This window comes from Zalophus californianus, chromosome 4 (assembly GCF_009762305.2).
Source record: "Zalophus californianus isolate mZalCal1 chromosome 4, mZalCal1.pri.v2, whole genome shotgun sequence".
Taxonomy (NCBI): Eukaryota; Metazoa; Chordata; class Mammalia; order Carnivora; family Otariidae; genus Zalophus; species Zalophus californianus.
Genome location: NC_045598.1, coordinates 92,409,277 through 92,430,231, shown reverse-complemented (window position 1 = coordinate 92,430,231; position 20,955 = coordinate 92,409,277). Strand labels below are relative to the sequence as shown.

At 58.2% G+C, this 20,955-nt stretch overlaps 1 protein-coding gene across 1 annotated transcript; it reads right to left on the bottom strand.

Moving 5' to 3' along the window:
• Positions 1-1,058: 1,058 nt before the first annotated feature.
• On the bottom strand, positions 1,059-20,690 carry CSF1 (colony stimulating factor 1). The gene is given in 10 exon segments (XM_027617807.2): positions 1,059-3,213; positions 6,891-6,949; positions 7,308-7,360; positions 7,933-8,769; positions 8,771-8,952; positions 10,127-10,274; positions 13,660-13,830; positions 15,426-15,488; positions 16,745-16,867; positions 20,108-20,690. Coding segments are annotated over 9 exon segments (1,662 nt in total). The 5' UTR covers positions 20,147-20,690; the 3' UTR covers positions 1,059-3,213; positions 6,891-6,903.
• Between the last annotated feature and the right edge of the window lie 265 nt (positions 20,691-20,955).

Sequence of the window (20,955 nt, the reverse complement as noted above, 5' to 3'; positions counted from 1 at the left end):
GCTTTTCATGAATGATGGGAAATGTTCAAGGGAAATGAAGAAATAGGGTGGTAGTGGGGGGGTCAAGGGTACAAAGAGGGACGACAGAGGTACCTGGGACTTAATCCCTGGCCAAGTTTGTTTAGGGCCAGTCCCGACCCTATAACCTTGGTCCCCTAAGTGCAAGGACCCAAACGTTTTAGTCCGCTCGGTCCACTAAGATTTCTGCAATGGCGCGAATGTTCTGTTTCTGCGCCCTCTAACATGGTCGCCACATGTATGGCTAGTGAGCCATCGAAATGTTGCTAGCGCGACTGAAGAACTGGATGTTTACTTTCATTTTGTTTTAATTCATTTAAACTTAAATAGTCCCCACGTCAGACAATACATGTCTCCTGCTTCTCGCCCTGTCCACCACACTCTCATGGGTGGGGAGGCCCTTGTTTCACTGGGCTACTTAGGGCAGGCGTTTGGGCTGTGCTGGGCCTTTGGTCTCGCTGGCCTTCCCGAACACCCGTCCTGCCCCTCCAGGCCACAGTGCCCAGGGGCAGGATCAGGCCCTAAGACCCTTCACAAAGGGTCTTAAAAAAGACCTGCTGACTCTCCCCCTGTCAGCCCCACCCAGTCCCCAACAGAGGCGGCACTGATCCACCTGAGCCCTGCTCCCACGCAGCCACCTGGCCCCAGACAACAGGGGACAGCAGGGGACCGCTGGGGACCGCAGGGGTCCGCGTCAAGGAGCCTGGTCCTTGCAGGCCTGGGGCCCTTGGACAGAGCCCAACCAGCCATTTTCCCAGGCTGGGCGAGGCTGGGCTGGAGCAGGGGCCACTGGCCAGGCCTGAGGTTTGGCTGGTTTCTGTCTACTTTCCCACTAAAACAGATATGCCAATGAATGTGTTCGGGACAGCAATGATGCAGGAGGTTTTGGTAACGAGCCTGGAGCTTGGAGAGAACCTCCTTCCCCATGCGTCTTGGAAAAAGCTTTCTGAGCTGGGGCTCCCCCAGCAGCTGCTGCCCACCCACCCCCATTTTTGCCCCCCACACCCCAAAAGCACTTTTCCCATGACTCACACGTGGCAGCTTGTGCACTTCTTTTATTATTAAATATATAAGCAGCTTCCTATTTTTTTAAATAGATATTTAAATGACTTTATATAAAATAATTCACCACTTCCAAGTATAAAAACAAAATCTCACAGTGTGTGAGCCAACGTTCCCTCTCAGTTCCCTCAACGAAGGGATTCCTGTGCAGGTAGCCGGGGGAGCCTCCCAGAGGTCTGGGGGAGCTCCCACACCTGTGTCACCAAGCGCCCACAAAGAGCTTCTGCAATGGGTTGGATTTGCTTTCTTGACTTTTAAAATACTATACGTTTGGGGTTGGGGAGGAATGCCTTTTTTCTGTGGGGTATTTTTTTTTCCCCTTTCACTTTTAAATACATATTTTCTAGCATCAAATATAAGAGTCTGTGACTAGAAGGAGCCCCACAGGACAAGTTCCCCGCTGCCTTTCCTTCAGCTGAGAGCAGCAGGGCAGGGGCGGGGATGGGGGGCAGGAGACTCCCACTTTTGAGGGCAGGAAGAAAAGTCCATGGCCCAGCCCAGCGGCCAGGAAGTGGGGGGAAATCTCTTGGTGGGGGGCCCAGGGCAGCAGGAGAGGAGGGGCACTGGCAGCACAAAGGGACCACGGCGGGCCATCAACGACCCGAAGCCTACTGCCAGCTCTCAGAGCAGTGGCCACGGGCTGGCCCAGGAAGCTGAGGCCCTCAAGGCAGACTTGCAGGTGGATGCCTGGTCCCTCTCCTACCCCGGCTGGCCTGGTCAGAGAGATAGTGGAGGGGCAAGCGCTGGGGGGATCGCTGCCTCCCCGGGCGGGGGAAGAGAGAGAGGGTGGGAAGAAGATGGGAGCTGGGTGGGGTGCTGTGAGGCCAGCACAGGTTTGCTGCTGTGATGGGGCCGGGGCCTGGTATGGGGAAGGAGACCAGGCTGTGGGGTCGGGGTGCAGACGCCCTCTCCCAACCGCGGCGGCCTACCCATAATTGCAAAGACCCAGTTTCAGTGGGAGCTTGCCCTGCAGCCTCCCTCTGGGTCTGCCTCTGCCCTCCCCGCCCTCCCTCCCGCTAGTCACTTCCCTCTTGGGAATGTCAAAGTGCAAGATGCAGAAACCTGCGAACAACGACGATGCAGCCTAAAGACCAGCTCTGGCTGGCGGCCCAGGTGCTTTTCCCATCCCATCTGCCCTGGGGAGTCGAAGCCTGGGTCAGCAGAAGGTCGGGGCTTAGGGGCTCCCTCAGTCGACAGGCAAGGCCAGCTTGGGCCCTCGGTGCAGGGCGCTGGCGAGAGGCTGGAGGGGCGGGACGATGCATAGACGTTCGCTCACGGGGATGGACGGGGCGGGCTGTTCAGCAGGCAGGTTCAGTATTCACAGTGCAATGGCTTCCTTCAGGAGGGGAGCCTCTGCGCGGCCTCCCGGAGAAGCACTGGCAGAGCTGGAGGGAAGGTGGGGCAGACGCCAGAGCTGGCTCTCCAGCTTGGCATCGGAGCCAAGCCAGACAGGTCCCGAGGGCGGGGCTGACCTCCCCTCTCCGCCCGGCCACCAGCAGAGGGCACTTGGGCAAGCGGAGGGGTGTGTAGGCCCCCTCCAGGCTGTCGGCAGGGACCCGGCAGGCCCCGGGGGCCTTCTCTTCCCGGCTTCTGGGCTGCACACCTTTACGGGAAATCCAGCCGGGACGCTGGCCCGCCCTGCCGATCTCAGGCTTCTCTCTCCGGAGACAAGTCCCTGCTTGTTGGTGTTGGGTTCCCTTGGCACCAGGCGGTCCTCTGGGCACAAGGGTTCTTCCATTCCTCAGTGCCCTTCCCACATCCTGCGGGCATCCGGGTCCCTGGCCCAGGTGTGGCTTGGAGGGGAGTGGGAGGAGGGCACAGCCCCTGAGGTGCAGAAGGTCCTCAGCCAGGCTCCCCAGCCTTCCTCCAGTGGATGGGAGCCTCCAGGGCCCACGATAAATATCAGCAGCGTGGGGTGGGGGGGGACGGGCATCCTCCAGCCCTCTCCTAGTCAGTCCAGAGTCTGAGGGTCAAGGGCAGGGGAACCCCAGCCTCGCTGCTCTGCTCTGGTCCTGGCAGGGCAGGAGCTCTTGCGGTAGGCAGGTCACATTCCCAAGAGAACAGCTGGGGAGGGGTGGTGGTGGACGCTCCCATCACGTCTCCTCCCGTGGAGAGACTGTCCTGCGTGCCCAGCTGTAGGGGAGAGAAAGAAGGACCGGTCAGCCGAGTGGGAGTGGACGGAGGGGTCGCTGAGGACATGGGTGGGGGAGGCAGAGCGTTCCTGTGGGCTGGTGGTGCTGCTGCAAACAGGACTTCCTCCCGTCTTGTCCCTTGCCTTCCCAGCCACCCCAGACACCGCAAAGGACCAGGCGGCTTTTCCTGGCAGTGGCCCAAGCCTCTGGCCAGACTGGCCTCACCTCCTACCTCCTCCTGGGGAACTAGGGACCGCAGGGGGAGGTAAAGGGGCCTGGTAGAGGCCTAAGCAGGCCTGGGAGAGGGGGTCGGCCACTGCTCGAAGTGGCGGAGTCTGACAGGGAGCGAAGGGGGCACTTGAGTGTCCTTAGACCCCTCCTCAGGTAAGAAAGTCTCACTGGCCTGGGGCCAATGAGCCAAGGGTGATTCCTGCTAACTCTAGCAGAGAAGAATTTCTTATTCCCACCCCTACACCGTTCATCACAGAGGGTCATCACGCATGATACTCTGGACAGCCAGGTCATAGGTAATGAAGAGGGAGAACCAGAGGCAGTTCCGGCACAAGGAAACTTCCATCCTGCCACTTGGCGTGCTAACCACTAAGCAGCCCAGCCTCCTTCCCGGTGGGCCAAGGGACTTGCCTCCAAGCATCATCCATGGGAGTCAGGGCCCTGCTCTCTCCAACCCCACCCCCAACCTAGTCCCTTGCCCAGCATCCTCAGAACGCTTTGTTCCCAGAACAGAAATCCCCTGGACTCCATCCAACAGTTTGACTTTGAATCCTGTGTGGAGCTTCCCTCCCTGACCATCCATAGGCCCTACTGGCAAAGTCCATGATGGACAAGGAGGGCAGATGGGACCACAGCTTCTGGCTCGCAGCCCATTCCCATGCTCTGGAGAGGCAAGAAGGGAGAACCATAAACTGGACATGAGCCATGCTGGGTACAGCTGGGCCACAGGCCCTTGCTGGGGCTAGGAGGGAAGAAGGACCAAGTGAGCGAGCTCCACCGCCCCGACGTCCTCATTCCTTGTAATGGAGGGCTGGGGTCTGTGTTTTCTTTCTGAGAGTCCCTCTATCAGTCTCTCTGCCTCTGTGTTTTTCCTCTTTCTTGTCAGAGTGGTAGATATTCTAGGGGCTGGCCCTGAATCTCCTGAGGCTCCTGGGGCCTGGGCTGGATGTACTGATCCAAGCAGGGTCCGGCTGTGACCCCTGCCCTGGGCTCCCTCTCTAAGTGAAATCTTGAGGGGAGGAAGCGGAAAGGTTGTCAGGACCTAAGAACAGGCAGAAAGGGAAAGCAGAGGAGCGGAGAGGAGATGGGACAGAGGGCCAAGACCCCCCAACAAGGGGGGAAGGTCGGCAACCAGTCAGACGGTGGAGCAGCCCTGAGCCACGAAGGACCCAGGACCTTGGTCCCTCCTCTGCTTTACCAGTCCTGAGGGGGTCTGGGTCACCCTCACAGCCCTGCCTGTGTCCCGTCTGATCCGCTCACCCATCTTAGCTCACCCCACCAACGAGGGGGACCCCAGGGTTCCAGGTGTGTTGCTTCATGCTCTTCTCTCAATAGGCTCCCCTGACTCTGAGCGCTTCTTAGGCCCCTTTTCTGTCAAGGAGTGGCCCAGACCTGTCACTGTACACATGGGAAGGTCCTAAGGCACTCGCTTGCTTTTGGTGTGGGGTGTGACTGGAAGTTCGAATGGGTTACCCCAGCTAGTCGGCCAGCCAGCCAGCCAGCAAATCAGGCCATTAGATAGCTAGCTAGTCAGTTAGCCAGTCAGCTCACCACCAACCAACCAGCCAGTTAAGCAGTTACCAGCTAGTCGGTTGGTCAGTCAGAGTCACCTAGCCAGCAGCTGGTCAGCCAGTCAGTCAGAGTCAATTAGTTAGCTGGCTAACGGGTCACCCAGAAAGCTGGTCGGTTAGAGACGGCGGGCCACGCTCAGGTGGTCAGTCAACTCTTAAGCCAATCAGGCCACATTTATTGAGTTTTTGGCAAGTATGGAGAAGCCCTCTCTGTATGAGAACATGGGACAGAAAAAAAATGCCCAAAAAAGTGGAAGACACAGTCCCTGCCCTCAAGGGGCCTACAGCCTTCTCAGGGATGTGGAATGTACATATACACATAGAAGAAGATTTGAAAATGGATAAAAGCAACATCCAAATAAGTGCAAATGATATAGTATTAACCAATTACAAAAGGGCTGAGGGGTAGGAACTGAAGAGCAAGCAGAGGGTGGTGGAGTCAATCTGGAAGAACCGGAGGTGGGGGCTGCTGCCTGGAATCAGGGAGCCAGGGCTGAGGAACGATAAGGGTTACATCTTTATCAACAACGTGGGTGAGAACAATAGAAGGCACTCCTCAACGTGCAGGGAACACACTTGGGAGGGCTACGAAGACAGAATGGGGATTTAAAACAATTTCCACTGGTTCAGGTGATGGACAGAAACCAACAAGGTGGTTTTAACAAGGACACATGTAAACTCCTGCACCCAGATTAAAAAACGAAGTTGTCCATGTACGGGAAAGAAGTCCTGGCTTGATAGAGGTTTATGGGAAATGGAATTCGGGGTTTTAATAGACAACAAGCTCAACGTATGACAACAGGACGATGCAGGTCTTAAAAAAACAAACAAACAAACACCCCACTAATGCAATCTGGATCTGCACGAGTAGAAGAATACGGTCCAGATCAAGGAAGGTAACAGTCCCACTGTACTTTGAGCTGGTAGACAACATCTGGAGCGCTGTGTTCAGGGCTGCATGCCCCATTTTCAGAGGGATATTGACAAACGAGTGTGTCCAAAGGAGGGCGACCAGAATGGTAAGGGGTCTGAAAACCGTATCATATAAAGAATGTTTGAGGGACGTGGCCACACTTAGTTTAGAGAATTCTTAAAGGGGGTATGGATCACTGACTTGAGACACTGGAGGGCTCTCATGAGAAAAGGAGGGAGGATCATCGTGGAGGGGACAGGGAAGTTCCCTGGAGGAAGGACCTCCTCACAGCACTCCTGGGAGATGACAGGGAGCTTGCCTGGGACTGGGAGTACGGGCTCAGCAGCTGGCTGATGCCCTGTCGGGAATGCAGAGAGGCGAGACCCCTATAGGGTGGGACGCTGGCCAAATGACCTCCAAGAGCCTTTCCAAGACTAAGGTTCTATGGATCCATGGATCTAAAAGCAGGGACGTAGAAATGATCTTGGTTGGGGAGAAGGGTCAGATGGGGTGCAGACCAATAGAAAGCTGGCAAGAGGTGGGTGTTAGGGCCAGCTGCTGGAGGAGCCTGGGTGCCCAGCTGAGAAAGGTTTGGGCTTGCAGTGGTTGGTGATGCAAATTCCCCAGGAGGGTGAAGACTTTATGCAAGATTTTGGTTGCTCTGGAATGGAAGGTGGCAGCAAGACTAGAAACCGAATACAGAAATAATAACCCGATGCATGGGTAATAGTGCCTGGCCTCAGACTGAGGTGGGGGGGGTGGGAAACGGGGTGGGGGGAGACCTGAGGATCCCAAAAGGAGACAGTAGGCAGGATCTGGTGATGGATGGAAAAGGGAGTAGGACGGGAGGAAGTCAAGTGTGGGCCGGCCTCAGGGGAGTTGGTGGTACCACCAAGGTCGGGTGATTAGAAAAGGGGGTAGCTCATTTTAAGGGGTGGAGAGAGATCCAAATCAGAGTCTTACCTTAGAAACCCCTCTACACTGGCAGTTCCACCTGTCTGTCCTCATCCTGGGTCAGGGGGCTGCAGGCAGAGCATAGGGCTGGCATAAGACTTCAGCAGAGGCTGAGGAGTGAGGGAACCCCTTCAGTTTGTCCCCCAACCCTCCCATGCATGTGCTCCAGCCCTCTCAGATTCAGAAGACCCAGAACTGCCTAACCCTGGGAAGAAATCAGGAAAAATCCCAGATAGCTAGGAAAGAAGAAACACCCTTTCTCCTCTCCGCCTCCCATCCTGTTCTGAGCTCCACTTCCTCAGAGCAAATGAAAGAACACCTCCCCCAGATCTAGAAGGGAGACAGACGCCAAGACAGCCATTACCACCCCCCCGCCCCCCACCTCCGTGCCTTCCAGAGCAACCCTACCCCCCCGGAAACTCTTACCTGCCCTCTGATTGCTCCGTGGGAGAATCCACTGTCTGAGGCTCTCGATGGCTCTGGGGACAGACAGTAAAGAGCAGGTTCACTGAGGAGCTGGGGAACGGCGTGGGGACTGTGGCCTCACCCCCAGGCAGCTGGCCAGGGGAGTAGATGAGAGAGTTATCAAAGTCTCCCCCAGCCATCCAGACGCGGGGATGAGCCGCCGGTCCAGGAGAGCGTCCTGAGGCCTCCCTGCTGGGGACGCCCCTTCTCCTCTCCCCATGCAGGCTGCTTCCTATGGGCCCAGGCTCCACAGAACTCCCAGTGAACGCCCTGCCCTGACACCCGACACAGCAGCACTCTCCTCAGCTAGCTCCCCTCACCTGCGGGTTCTCTTCCCACTCTCGGCCCAAGAATATTCTCTCCCGGTCCCTTCCCGTTCACCTTATAAGCCTGGGTCCTCCCCCCTTTTTGAAGAAACCCTCCCTTTTCGCCTCCTATCTTCTGTGTTCAGTTGGGCCCCTGCCTTGGTGTCGGAAGAAACCCAGGCAGCGCCCAATAATCCTCCAACCTGCTTGACCTGCTCCTGTACCCAGGCTGTGCCCCTGGCCCCATGGGCTGCCCTCCTTCTCTCGGGGGCTCTCCTTACCCGCCGTCTCCGCCTGTAGAACAGGAGACCACCGACAGCCAGCAGGACCAGGATGATGCCGGGCACCAGCAGGTGGAAGGTAAACCCGGGGAGCTGAGGGTCAGGGGGTCCCTCCTGCTGCCTCTCATGGCCTGTGTCAGTCAAAGGAACGGAGTTAAAAGGGGCCGGGACCCCGGCCGCCCCCTCACTTGCTCGTCTTCCTTCCAGCTCTGTGAGGCTCCTTCGATCCCTGGTGCTCCTTCTGCCCTCCAACTCCCCGAGGGGCAGCACATAGCCCCAGGAGTGCCTTCTGGGAAGCTTTGGCTGTGCAGAGAGGGCCGAGGGACTGCTGAGGCCTCGTGGGGGCCGCGGCGGGGTCCTGGCCAAGCTCGGCTCCTGGTGGTCTCTGGACGGGGCAGATGGACGGTCTGTCTTCTCAAGGGTGTGACTCTGGGCCTGGCCAGCGGGTCGTGCAGGGTCCACCGTGGGCAGGGGTGTGCCAGGCGTGTCGTCCGGCTGCTGGCCTCTGGCTGCGTAGGGCAGTGGAGAAGGTGCTGACAGGCGGCCACTGGGCCTGGCGGTCGTCTCGGCCTGGACTCTGCCTCCTCCCAGCTCTGCCCCTTGGGGTACGGGACCCTCACTAGCCTCTCCAGAGGCCTCCTCCAGGGTCCAGTTGGTGCCCAACGCAGAGTCGAGAATGTCCTCCATCCCAGGGACGGGACCCCCGACGGAGGGCCGGGGCTGACGTGAATCTCCGCCGGGGCCGGCCTCCACACCTGGGGGCTCCGGAGATTCAAAGCTTGGGCAGGTGCTCCTGGGTGATCGCGGCTTGGCACTTCCTGGGTCCAGGTCCACTGGGCGGGGGGGGCCGCTCACTGGGCAAGAGGGAGCTGCCCTCTGTCCCCTCAGAGTCAGCCCAGGTCAAGCCGGCCATAGGGGCCATGGAGGGGGCAGGGGGCTGCTGAGGGGAGGCAGAGGCCAGGTCACTGCTAGGGGTGGCTTTGGGGTACAGGCAGTTGCAATCAGGCTTGGTCACCACATCTGAAAGAACCACAGAGAGAGGGAGAGAGAAAGACGGGGAAGAGATAGAGTCACCAGCCTCCGGCACAGCTTTCCCGGGGGGGGGGGGAGGGGTGGAGAGAGGGATATGGGTCCGGGGGTCCCTCACCCCCTAGTTCAGCGCTGGGGCTGAGGAGAGGACAGGACCGGAGCCAGGCAGAGAGCAAAGAGTGGGGTTTAGAGGCACAGGCTGGGGGCCGGGGGCAGGGAAGACCAGGGGACAGCCTTTCCTGGAGTTCCAGCTGGCCAGGTGCCAAGCCAGGGTTGAGCAGCAGCTAGCCAGGAGGTGGAGCGGTGGCCTCCCGGACTAACACAAGTCACCCTCGAGTCCCATAGACAGTGTCGGCTGGAAGGCAGCGAGGTGGTTTCGCGCATAGCCAGGGGCCACACAGCCACAACCACGGGCGGGGGCAAGCTGGGGCTGGAACGTGGCCAAGACTTGAGGCCTTGGGACTGAAGCAACGAGACTGGACTTGGCCATTGGCAGGTCACGGGGCCTCAGCCCCTGCCTCGGGGAGCAAGGTTGAGTGCGGGAGGGCACACGTGGCATGGCATGCAGAGACGAGGACACGCAGGGCACGCGTGTGTGCGGCTGGGCCTGCACGGGAAGCTTTGGAACGATGCTCAGACTTCAAATCCAGCCTTTTCCCTTGAGGGGACACTTAAGGCATCCTGGGGACTTCTGGAGCCAGGGTATCCTGGTGGTGGTTCACAGCAGGGCTCCTGGCACAAGGGCCCTGGCTCCCAGATGGAGCCTCGCTCTCTCCACGGAACCCCCTGTACGTTCAGCCAGCCTGCAGAGCCGGTGGGGAAAGCCTCCATGCCTACAGAGCTCTCCGAGAGGGGCCCCTTTCCCCTTCCCTAATCTCACAGCCACCAGCATGATCCTTCTTGATGCCTCCACATGCAGACATATTTGGTGTGCATGCACACACATGTCAGAAAAGACATGTGCCCAGGACCGCCCAGAGGTACATGAAGCCACATATGTACACGAGAAAAGCACATCTGCACACACAGGGGCATGAGTAGCAGTGAGGCTGCCTCCCCAGGGTCCCTCCGGCCTCCCTCCGGCCCCACGTCTCACCTGCCAATCCCTGCTCTGTTCCCTACATCCTCCCCTTGTCCTGCACTCCCTGGCCCTTTCGGTGCTTACCTTGGCTGGAGCACTTAGCAAAGCTGTTGTTGCAGTTCTTGCTGAAAACGTTCCAGTCCTTTTTCAGGAGATTCTTTGTTTCATTAAAGACATTCTTGATCTTTTCCAGCAACTGCAGGGGTGTCTCATAGAAAGTTCGGACACAGGCCTGGAAAGAGAGCAGGGGGGCCCCCCTTGGTGAGGAGGAGCATTGGTCCATGTCTCTAGCTTGTTTGCCAAACTCCCCTGGCCTTTCTCACATCTGTCTTCTTTTTCTTTTTCATTTTCTCCCTCCTCTCGCCCCTGGTCTGTGGTGGAATCAGTCCTGAGATCTTGAGATATGCCATTTATTCGCAGATCTATTTAACACGAATCTGTGTGCCAGGCAAGTACCCAGGAATCATGCAACTAACACCAGAGACATGGTCGCTGGCTGAGCTGGACACTGAGTCCAGCAAGGCATTGGCCTTAAACACACTGTTATGAGTGCAGTGAGTCACATGGAGAAGTGTGGAATGATCTGAGAATGTAATAACAACGGGGAACTAAATGAGGGCTCATGGGGACTTTCCCCATGGAACCAATGGAAAGATGAGCAAGAGTCAACCAGGAAAGGAGGTGGGGTTGGAGAGAGCTGTCTGGGTGGCGGGAACAGGCCGTGCAAAGGTCCTGAGGCAGGAAAGAGCCTGAAATGTCAAAAGACTGAAAGACAGCTAGAGTGGCTACAGTAGTGCCATCTAGGAAGAAGGTGACAAGAGAGGCAACTGAGAGAGGTCAGCAAGGGCCAGGTCCTGCAGGCTCTTGTTGGCCATGTCGAAAACTATTAACTTGATTGACAGAGTAAAGACAAAACATCTGAGGGGTTGTTAGGGAGGTGGGTGGCGGCACGATAAGACTCAAGTTTTAGAAGGATCATCCTGCAGTGGTGGGGAGCAGGCCACGGAGCCTAGGGTCCTTCTGGGGCATTGGTATGCCTTGGAAGGAGAGCTGAAGCTACCCCCAGGCCTGCCTGTTGAGCCGTTTTTTCCTCTTCTGCTCATAGGCCCCAGTCTCCCCACACCCACTGGAGCTCTGAGAAGCTTCACACAGGTAGGCCCACCAGGCCTACCTGCTGATGACTTCCAAATACCGAGCTCTTCCTGACAGTGGGCTGCATAGGGAAGGACTGTAAGCTTTACTAGGCTGTGAGGTCCTCGAACCCATCTCTGAATGCCCACGGCCTGTGCAGAGTAGGCCCTGGAGAAATGCTGACCCGATGGATGAATGAACGAACGTAGGCGTGAGAAGACCTGTGCTCAGCTGCACCTCTCACCAGCTAGGTGACACTGGCCAAGTGGACTACCCAGTTTGGGTTCCTTTCCTCTTCTGTAAAGTCAGAACCACCATCCCTTCCAGCCTCCCCACCAGAGCTGTTGTCGGAAAGAGGGTCGCTGCCACTCTCTTGCCTTTCTTCATAAACCTCCGTCTCCTTCATGCCTCGCCTCATACTTCATAGAGAAGGCAGCAACCAGCAGACAGAAGGTCCCACTGCCCATCTCTGACACAGAGGCGGTGCCTTCTCTCCTCAGGGGCTCTGAACCCCTCAGCTGACTGGCTCCTCTAGCCTCGAGGCTCCCTCCCTCCTCAAGTCCCCCCTGCTGCTTCCATGCTGGAGCTAGGCTGGTGAAAATGCAGACTCCCAGGCCCACCCACAGACCCAGCGAATCAGACTTTCTCGGGGTGTATCCTGGGAAGCTGGAATTTAAACAAGCTCCCCAAGGGATACGTGTGAACCTTAACAGTGGAACACCTCGGCTTTAATACCCCTCGGTAAAAATGGCTCCTCCCACAATCCCACACTCCCTCTGGTGACCTCTCCCTTTTTCTGGGCCCTTGTGGAGCCGAGCTCCACTTCTCCGTTCACCCCCATCAGCATGCACCTCGGGCAGCAGCTGCACGCTGCCAGGCCCATCGGACACTCTTCTGCCCTCGTCTTGCTGGACTTCTCAACCCCGGTTGATAAAGGTGACTACTCTTTCCATCTTGAGACACTCTTCTCCACGGGCCCCCAGCGAAATCAGTCCACTTGTTTTCCTCCTGCCTCTCAGGCTGATCCTTCCCAGTGTCCTCATCAGGTCCCTGTGTCTGCCTGGCTTCCGAAGGCTGGGGTCCCGGGGCCCTGTCCTACCATGTCCTGCCTTCACACGTGACATCCTCGCTGCTTCCTCTTACGTGTGCGTCTCGCCGGCCCAACTCGAGACCTGTGTGTCCAGCTGCCTGCTCTGCATTTCCGCTCGGCTGTTTCACAACATGGGGTTCATGTACCCCAAACTGAGCTCCTGCTCTTCCCCCGAGCCTGCTCTGCCTGCTGCTCTTCCCCATTTCAAAAGTTCAGCAGCTCATGGGAACGCCTATGTGCTCCAGACAAAAGCGTCCTGGAGGCCTCCCTTCCCTCAGCTGCTCACCCCCACGGCCCCCCCAAATCCTGTGGGTCCTTCCTCCAAACTGGTCCCGGGAGCAGAGCCACTTGGTCCACTTGCAGCACCCTAGTCTAAGCCTCTAGTAACTCCGGCCCCGACTTGCGCCCCCTGCTGGCCTCCCAGCCTCCATTGGGGCCCCCCGTCCCCCCCCCCCCCCCCCCGCTGTCCACTCTCCGCAGGGCTACCAAACCCGCCTCACAGTTAAGTACGACTGGGTCACTCACCTGTTCACCAGGGCATCCCTCACACTTCAGACAACATCCCAACGTCTTTAAGGCCCCCCACGGGCCCCCCTGGGTCCTGCTTCTTCCCCTCTCTCTGTCTCTTCCACGCCTTGGCCCTGGTGACCACCTTTTGGGCTCCTGAATGTGCACGTAGCCCACCTCAGGGCTTTGTGTGTAGCCTTCCCTGTTCTGGAATTCTCTGACCAGCCTCACTGCTTCCTAACTCTTACTCCTCTTTGGACCTCAAACGAATATTCTCTTACTCGGGAGCCTTCTCCTTCCGTTTTTCCCTACCCCTTTTTAAGTGAGAGTGCCCTTTGTCTCTCTGAGCCCCAGGGAGTCCCTTTACAGCTCCCTCCCTCACCTCCTTCAGGTCTTCCCTTGCCTGGTCATTGCCACCCTACGTTCCCCCATATTTTACTCATATGTTTTGTTAACTGTCTCAGCCCCTCCCCCAAAACGTGAGCTCCTTGCCTGTGAAGGTTTTTGTCTGGTTTGATCCCGGCTGTTTCCTATAGGCACTCGGGAACTATTTGTTGAATGAATGAATAGTCCTCACGCTTCGTAATGCTATTTATTTGTGTCATTCTTTGTTTAATGGTTGCCAGCCTCCCCTTACCAGAAGCCCCGCAAAGGTGGGAACCATGTGCTTCTTGCTCGTGACGACATCGTCAAGTCCTAGCACTGTCCCCTGCCTGGCAAGTCCTTAGCAGAGGTGCACGGGGTGAATCCGTGAATGAGAGCGTGAGTGCACAATGACAATGACATGGGGGGGCATGGGAACACACTCTGCGCCTATGGGCAGGCATGGGACCGCCAAAGACACACCCTCTGCTCTCGCTCCGTGCTCCCAGCTCCAGAACACTCCTACCTTGTCCTGCTCTTCATAGTCCTTGGTGAAGCAGCTCTTAAGCCTCAGAGACAGTTCCTGGAGCTTCACGATGACATTGGCGTTGGGAGTATTGTCTTTGAAGCGCATGGTGTCCTCCATTATGTCTTGCACCAGGAGAAATGCCTTCTTAAGATAGCACACGGGATCTTCCTGAAAAATGAGAACCTGGAGTTTATGGTCGGGCTGAGGTGGTCTGGGAACCCAGGCTCTGTGACAGGTGCCCTCATCCCTGGCAGATGGAGGGCTGCAGCCTGCCCTACGCCTGCCCCTGAGGGGGCTTGCCCCTGAGCGGAGGGCCGTGCCACTCCAGTAAGAAGGGGGGCGCTGACCCCAGCTGCTCTTTCATGCTCTCTCTCTGGGATCTGGAACTGCTGGGAATTGGGGTAGAGGGAAAGACACGGGGTTCTGATCAGAGACATCCTCAGATTTCTGGAAGATGAGGCTTTAACTGGAATGGGAGCTCATGGGTAGGGTGGGTTCTGGGGGAATGCTCTCTGTCTCTGTCTCTCTTTTAGCTTGCTTTCACAAAAAGTCCTTTACCGCGTGGCTCCTTCTAATCCTCCGGGCCACAGGGGAACTAAAGACCACCCGAGGGTCCAAAGAATAACCTCAGTGTTTTGTCTCCCTGAGAGATGGCAGTTGCCTCAAGGGAGAGTCTGCTTTAGCTGTTCTTAGTACCCAGTCCTATCATTTCCTAGTGAAGGAAACTTGCTATGCTTGTTAAGGTGTGAGTGAGTGAGTGAAATACCAAAGCTATTCTTTGGGCCATGAGGTGGTCTACAGTTCTAACAGACGCGTGCAGAAGCGCAGAGATGGAAGCAACTTCTGGGCACATCACAGAGATTTTTGTATGAGGCACAAAATGAACAGATGTGGACTAAGGGATGGGGTGGGGGCAGTTGAAAAGGCATCACAGGCACAGGAAGAGCTTGTGCAAAGGCTGGGAGGCCGGGAGGGGCAGGCAACGGGGTGGGAGGGTGGTGGTGGTGGGCAGGACTGCGCCGTGTAAACCCCAAGCTGGCCAACCTGGGCTTTCTCCTGCAGTGAGGGGCGCCCTGACAGGTTTGGGAGAAACGAAGGCATTAGGTTGGAGTTCCGAGAGCTCCCCCTACTGGTGGGATGATGGGTGCATTAGAAGCAGGGAGGCCTCTTAGGAGGCTCTTGAAACTGTCCAGGCAACTGAGTGGGAGAGGCTAGGGCAGAACCCAGAGCTGCTGGGAGGCAGAACCAGCAGCCCTTGGTGGCTGGCTGGGTGTGGGGTAAGAGGAAGAGGGAGAGGGCTGGACCGACTCCCTGGCTGCTTCTCTGTCTGTTGGATGGACATGTCATCCTTAAGCAAAGCATGTGACCCAGAAGTCACACTGCTTTGCCTTAGGCCCTTACAGCCAGCCTGCCTGGGTTCAAATCAGGCCTCCACCACTTAGTAGCCATGCTCCCTTAACCTCCCTGAGAACAATAAGCAAGATTAGCATATCACATAGCTGTTACCGTCAGGATTAAATCAAAAGGACCTTGCGCATAGTAAGACCTTGATAGGTGCCAGGGCCAGGAGAAGGGAGCGGCAGGGGGCTCGAGGACCCTGCTCAGCCCTGGACCCTGGCACCCCAGGACTGAGCACCAGCAACCCTCCCACCCTCACCCTACCCAGTTACAGGATTTCTCCTCCCTTCGTGCTCCCACATATACCCACCTTGGGAAGCACACAGAGGGCCGGCACATGGGCCTTGTAAATAACCATAACTCACCAACTGCTCCTGGTCTACAAACTCGAAAGCAATCTGGCAGGAAGTCTCCATCTGACTATCGATCTGTAAGAGAGAGCAGGCCAGTGGTGGCCGGGTGTCTGCAGCTCAGCTGAGCCCACCTAAGAATGAAAACTAGAGTTTCTGGGTGGATCAGGTTTTGATCTTCCTCTATGTCCCCACCAACCATACCAGGAAAGACAGAGCCAAGGGAAAGACTTGTGCCTCCCACATGACCAGCCCACCCAACCCAGGTGGGCTGTAGAAGAACAAGAAGTCTCCTCCTCCTGCCTCCCACTCCATGAAATCTGACAAAGAGCCATTAGTTATAAGGAAGAACTCTCTAAGAGGATACAGGGCATAATCTTCCATGACAGGTACTGAGCTCCCCATCGTGGCAGGAATTCAAGCCTAAGCTAGACAAGCTCTGGGGATTCAGGATCTATAGGGGCTGGGGCTAGATGTCCTTAAAGCCCTCCCTGGCCCCCAGAGCATTCCAAGCCTCGAAGAATGCTGTGGCTCTTGGTCTAGCTGGGACAGCTGCAGCAGCTACATGCAAGAGGAAAAGTCTAGAGGTAAGAGAGGCAGCAGGCCCAGCCTACAGGCCCCAAGCTCAGGGCCCTGGAGCTGGCCTTAGCCAGTGGTGCTCCACCCTGCCTGGCTGGCCAGAGGGATGGTAAATTCTGAGCAGGACTGCGGCCACGATGGTAACCTGATTCTGCCCGGCTGAACCACATTTGGAATTGTTGACCTCTCTGGCAGCCCGATTAGAATAAGGCACGGGCTCCTTCATGGCGGCCTGGGTGAGCAGTCCTTCCCAGCCCCAGGGCTCAGGCAAGAGCCAGGAAAGGGAGGGTGGAGGGCTGGGAGTGAGGCAGGAGTCTCCCATCCAGATCTGGCGGTGGCCCTGGTGCCAGGCTGGCGGCATGTGTGAGAGCCCAGGAGTTAGAGGCAACATCTGGACACAGCAGGCAGGCTGGGCTGGCTCCCTGGAGGCAGCATCTCACTGAGGGAGAGCAGGCCTCACCAGCCTCCTCCGAGTCCACAGTTAATCTTCCAGGCAATCATTAACCCAGGCAACCTGCTGGAAGCCCACCCTGTCTACTGGCTGTGGCAGAGTCACAGAGGGCTTCGGGGTTGGGTGTGGGTCAGAGGTCCTTGAGCCCAAGAAGATCAAGGAGGAGAGAATCAGTGGAGCCACGAACCAGGGCCTGCACAGCCATATTTCTCTGCCTGCAGCCTTCGCCTTTGACCCTGTTCCCTGGCTCCTGCCTCAGTTTCCCCAGTGGGGAGAAGGTAGATAAGCACGGCCGCACACTCACCAGCTGCTGGAGGTACTGCAGGTGTCCGTTCCCAATCATGTGGCTACAGTGTTCTGACACCTCCCCAGTAATACTCCCGCTCGCCAGGAGCCAGACCAGCAGTAGCAGGGCCTGCAGCCATGTCTGTGATAGAGAGGACGTCATTACTTCCAGCTCTCCGTCTCCCTAGGAACCCCCATGCCCTGCCAGGAGGGGAGAAACAACAACTTCATACCTATAATGCTCCAGGTTCTGCCCCTTGCCGTGGGATGCTGCGTTCCCCAAATCCAGCTTTCTCAGGATTTCCTAACTGGCATGCACAGTCTTGCTCTCCCTTGATAACTACCCACATGTCATCTCCTCCAAGAAGCCTTCCCAGATTAATGAAGCCAAGCCTGACTACGCTCTGAACTTTTCACAAGGACCTGGGAAGTGTTCCTACCAGTCTCAATTTCACTTACACAGGAAACTCCTTGAGTGCAGGACTTGCATCTGCTCATTGTTGTGTCCCTGCAACATCAAACACGAGCCAGACATCTTGTAGGCTGCCCGCTCCTCTCAAGTTCATGTTCATGCACCCACTTCCAGACTCCAAGCCAGAGACATTTTCCCTGGGCCCAGCCCTTCCTCCCACCTGACTCCACACAGGTCTGGCTCTGCTACTGGAAAAACCAAGGCCCCAAACTCAATTTCACTGGGAGCTTATCCCATGCTGGAGATCTTTTGGAGCTCTGGGTTTGTGTGTCAAAAGGAGCCCAATGGCTTAATCAGAGGCAGGAGTGTCAGCTCTAGGCCATCCCAGCCTTCTGGAGCCCCATCGGGCTCTGCATCCAGCCAGCCAGCTCTTATCATGACCGGGAAGTTTTCTGAGATCTCTCCCTCCTTCAGCTCCCGCCTGGCCTGGGAGCTGTTCATCCTCAGAGCAATGGGACTTGCCCCTGACACCCCATCATTCCCCTTCCTTCCTCTCCCCCTCCTCTTCACCGAGGTCTCCTCAACCCTCTCCCTGGCCCAGGTCTCCCCTTCTCCAGCCAGGGGCAGAGGGACTCTTGAGCCTTCTTTCCTCCAGCTCAAGGTTGCCTCCTGGCAGCTGATGTCCCCAGATTCAGGGAATGCTGTCAGGGTGGGGTGACAGCCGGCCCTTTCCTGGGCTCTGGGCTCTGCCTCAGTAATCCAGATGATGAGACAAAGACTGCAAATAAACAGCACATTGGAAAAACAAGGAGGCTACGAAACAGCCTACGGCCTACAACAACATGCTGATTTACATATAACTATAAGCCCCAAATGTTTGTTAGCTCCTACCAGGGAAGAGAGTCCCTGGCTGTGCTACCAGGGAGGGCACAAGGAGAAGAGGCCTCAGTGAGGCTTTGAGAAATGGGGAGAAGTTGATGGCAGAAAGGGGGAAGGGGAGGCCTGGAGGGAGGAGGCACGGGGTGGCCCAATGCCATTCGGTAAAGGGATCTGGTGAGGGTCCTGGCCTGATCCGGGGGAGGGAGAGTGGAAAAGAGGGAGGACAGTCATGGGGGGACTTCGGACTCTGCTGGGCAGTTGAAGAGGTAGCCCTGGGTGGGAATGGCCGCTCAGGTCCTCCCAAACCTTCAGTTTCAGGACCCATTGGAAACGCGGCCAGGCAGAAGGTGTGTCTCTGTCCCAGGCCAGCTGCCCCTGAGGCTCTGAGCCCCCCAGTTTTGGACAGTATGGAGGAAAGAGCCCGTGGGAAAGGGGATACTCAAGAAGACAACCTTGCCACAGGCTCTTCGGGACACTGATGTCTGAGGACAGCTTCACCCCAAGGGCTGCCTGGCTTTCAGAGCTATTTCAGGCACTGGTGTGGGGAAAGTGCAGCCACCGCGTGGGAAGCTGACTTTGAAGGTGGATCCCAACCCCTACCCCTGGGGTCCCAGTTTTGCCCCAGAGAAGGAGCTGGGTGGGCACCCAAGGGTTAACACGCTGGTTCAGCTCGCATGTGGCTGGGCTGGCTCTTCTTCCTCTCCATTCTTCCTCCCGCCCTCAGCCTCAGCCTCTGGGACGGCCACGAAGGCACCGCTGCGGCAGGCCCACGGACATCCCTCAGTCCCACCGCCCAGCCTCACCTGCCCCTTCCTCCTCATCAACAAGGGCCCTGGAGGGGCCTCGGCGGGGCCAGTGGGACCAGACCTCCCGCTGCTCCTGTCTAAAACCAGCCCCCTGCCCTCTCCACCTTTGCTTTCCTCACGGTCTCCCTCCAGACCTTATCTTTGTCTTGTTGCCTATCAGCTCCCCCTCCACCATTTCCCCTCCCAGCCCTGCCTCCTCTCTCTCAGCTGGGCCCTTCCTCCCCTGTGGATCTATCTGCTCTTCCCCTTCCTTCTCAACCCCACCTGCAATCCCCTTCGTTCCCCTCCAAATATCTGTCTGCTTCTCTCCCGGCCAGGTTTCTCCTCCCATTCTCCTCTAGGGCTCCTCGGAAGTAAACCTCTGGGAGACCACTCTACTGTTCATTGACAGTGCCGCCCTGCGCTTTCTAGGAGCTGCCCCAGGTAGTGCTGGCTATTGGGTCCAGACACCACCCCCACCCCCCCACCCCCCCGCCCCATGCAGGCCTGAGCAGCCCCTAGCGCACCTAGGATTCTGCACCAGCAAACCCTCCTTCCATCTTCCTCTGCTAAGCCCAGGATCTCCCCAGCTGACTGAACCAGATTTTGCAACAAAAAGATTCAGAACTAGTCCCAGGCAGCTCTGGAGTCCCGTCCCCTGCAAAACAGACTTGATCCAGCCACCCAAGCCCCCAGTAGCTCGTGCCAGCCTCTGGAACAAGTAGAGGCTTGCCTGACTCCTTCCTTCTGCCAGCAGGTTCCTGGGCACAGGCCCTGGCATTCTGTAAGCTGAATGACCCCTGAACTTCCCCCACCCAGAAGCGTCCACTCCCCAGCAGGGCCTGGAAGCACGTGTGTGGCCCACGGGGAAGGTGCCCACGGGGAAGGCGCCACACTCAGCGCACAGCCACTGCGCCTGTCTCTTGGCTGAGTCGGGTCAGAGGAGAGAGGCAGGGGCTCACACGGAGCTGGTCCAGAGCCTCTGCCCGAGGCTGCTAACCCTTCTCTCCCGCCAGCGGGTGGCTCAGTGTGCGCCTCCGCGCAATGGGAGTGAGCAGCCTCCCTTTCCAGGAAGTACCGCAGCCCCGGGAGCAGCTGCAGGGCGCCACCGGGCTCAGCCGGGGCGCACCCGGGACCTCGGGCAGCCGGCATGCAAAGATGGGAAGGACACCGGAGCCCGCGGTCTCCGCGGGGGAGCGTCGCCGGCCGGCGCGCGCGCGGGCAGTCGGTTCCGAGGAGCCGCGCCGCGCCGCCCGCTCCCGCCGCAGCCCTGCCGGCCCCCCGCCGCCCCGCGGCCGCCGCTTACCGTGGGAGGGCAGCGCCCGGCGGCGCCCCGCGAGGTCATACGGGCAGCTGGGTCCCGGCCGGGCGCGTCGGCCGCCCTCGCTCGCTCGCTCGCTGGCCGCCGCAGAGCCCGCGCCCCGGCCGAGGGCCGCGCTGCCGTCCCGGGGGTGCGGAGAGCGGACGGCGGCGCCGAGAGCACCCAGGCAACTTTCACTTTCCACCAGCCGGGCTCCACTGGCCAGCTCCTCGGCACAGCCTTTTAAGCGGACTTGTGGGGCATGTGGTTTATGGGAAATCACCTTGGACAGGCGCCAAACACACAGACGCACATACACACACACACATACACACACACCCGCGCGCGCACCCGCGCGCGCGCACTGCCACAGAACCCAGACACAGACACACTCCAGAGCCCCACTGATCCGCCTCCCCTCCCCCGCCCCTGGGGCTGGTCTTCCCCGTAGTCCTCCCGGTCGCCCTGTTTTCTGTGCTCAGCTCCGGAGCCCTCAGCAGAGTAACGCGGGCTCCACCGCCTCCCGCCCTTCCGCGTGCCGCTTCGCACCGAGCCTTTTCTTTCCTTCCGCGCTCTCCAGGCAGATCCGGTGCTCTCGCTCGCTCTCTCTCTCTCTCTCTAATATCCCTCTCGAGGGACTTTCCCTCCAGGCCTGAAAATTCCCAAATCTGAGCAGGAAATGGGCTGAGAGCAGGGGCAAACACTGGAGCCTGGGGCCTCCCCGGGCGGCGCGCGCGCCGCAGCACCTGGTGGCGCTGGAGTCAGCGGTTTGCAGCAGCCCCCTTCTTCCCAGGCGGCCCGCCCAGCCTCGGCTCTCTCATTCCCGGGGCAGGGTACAGGCGGGGAGGTCAGCT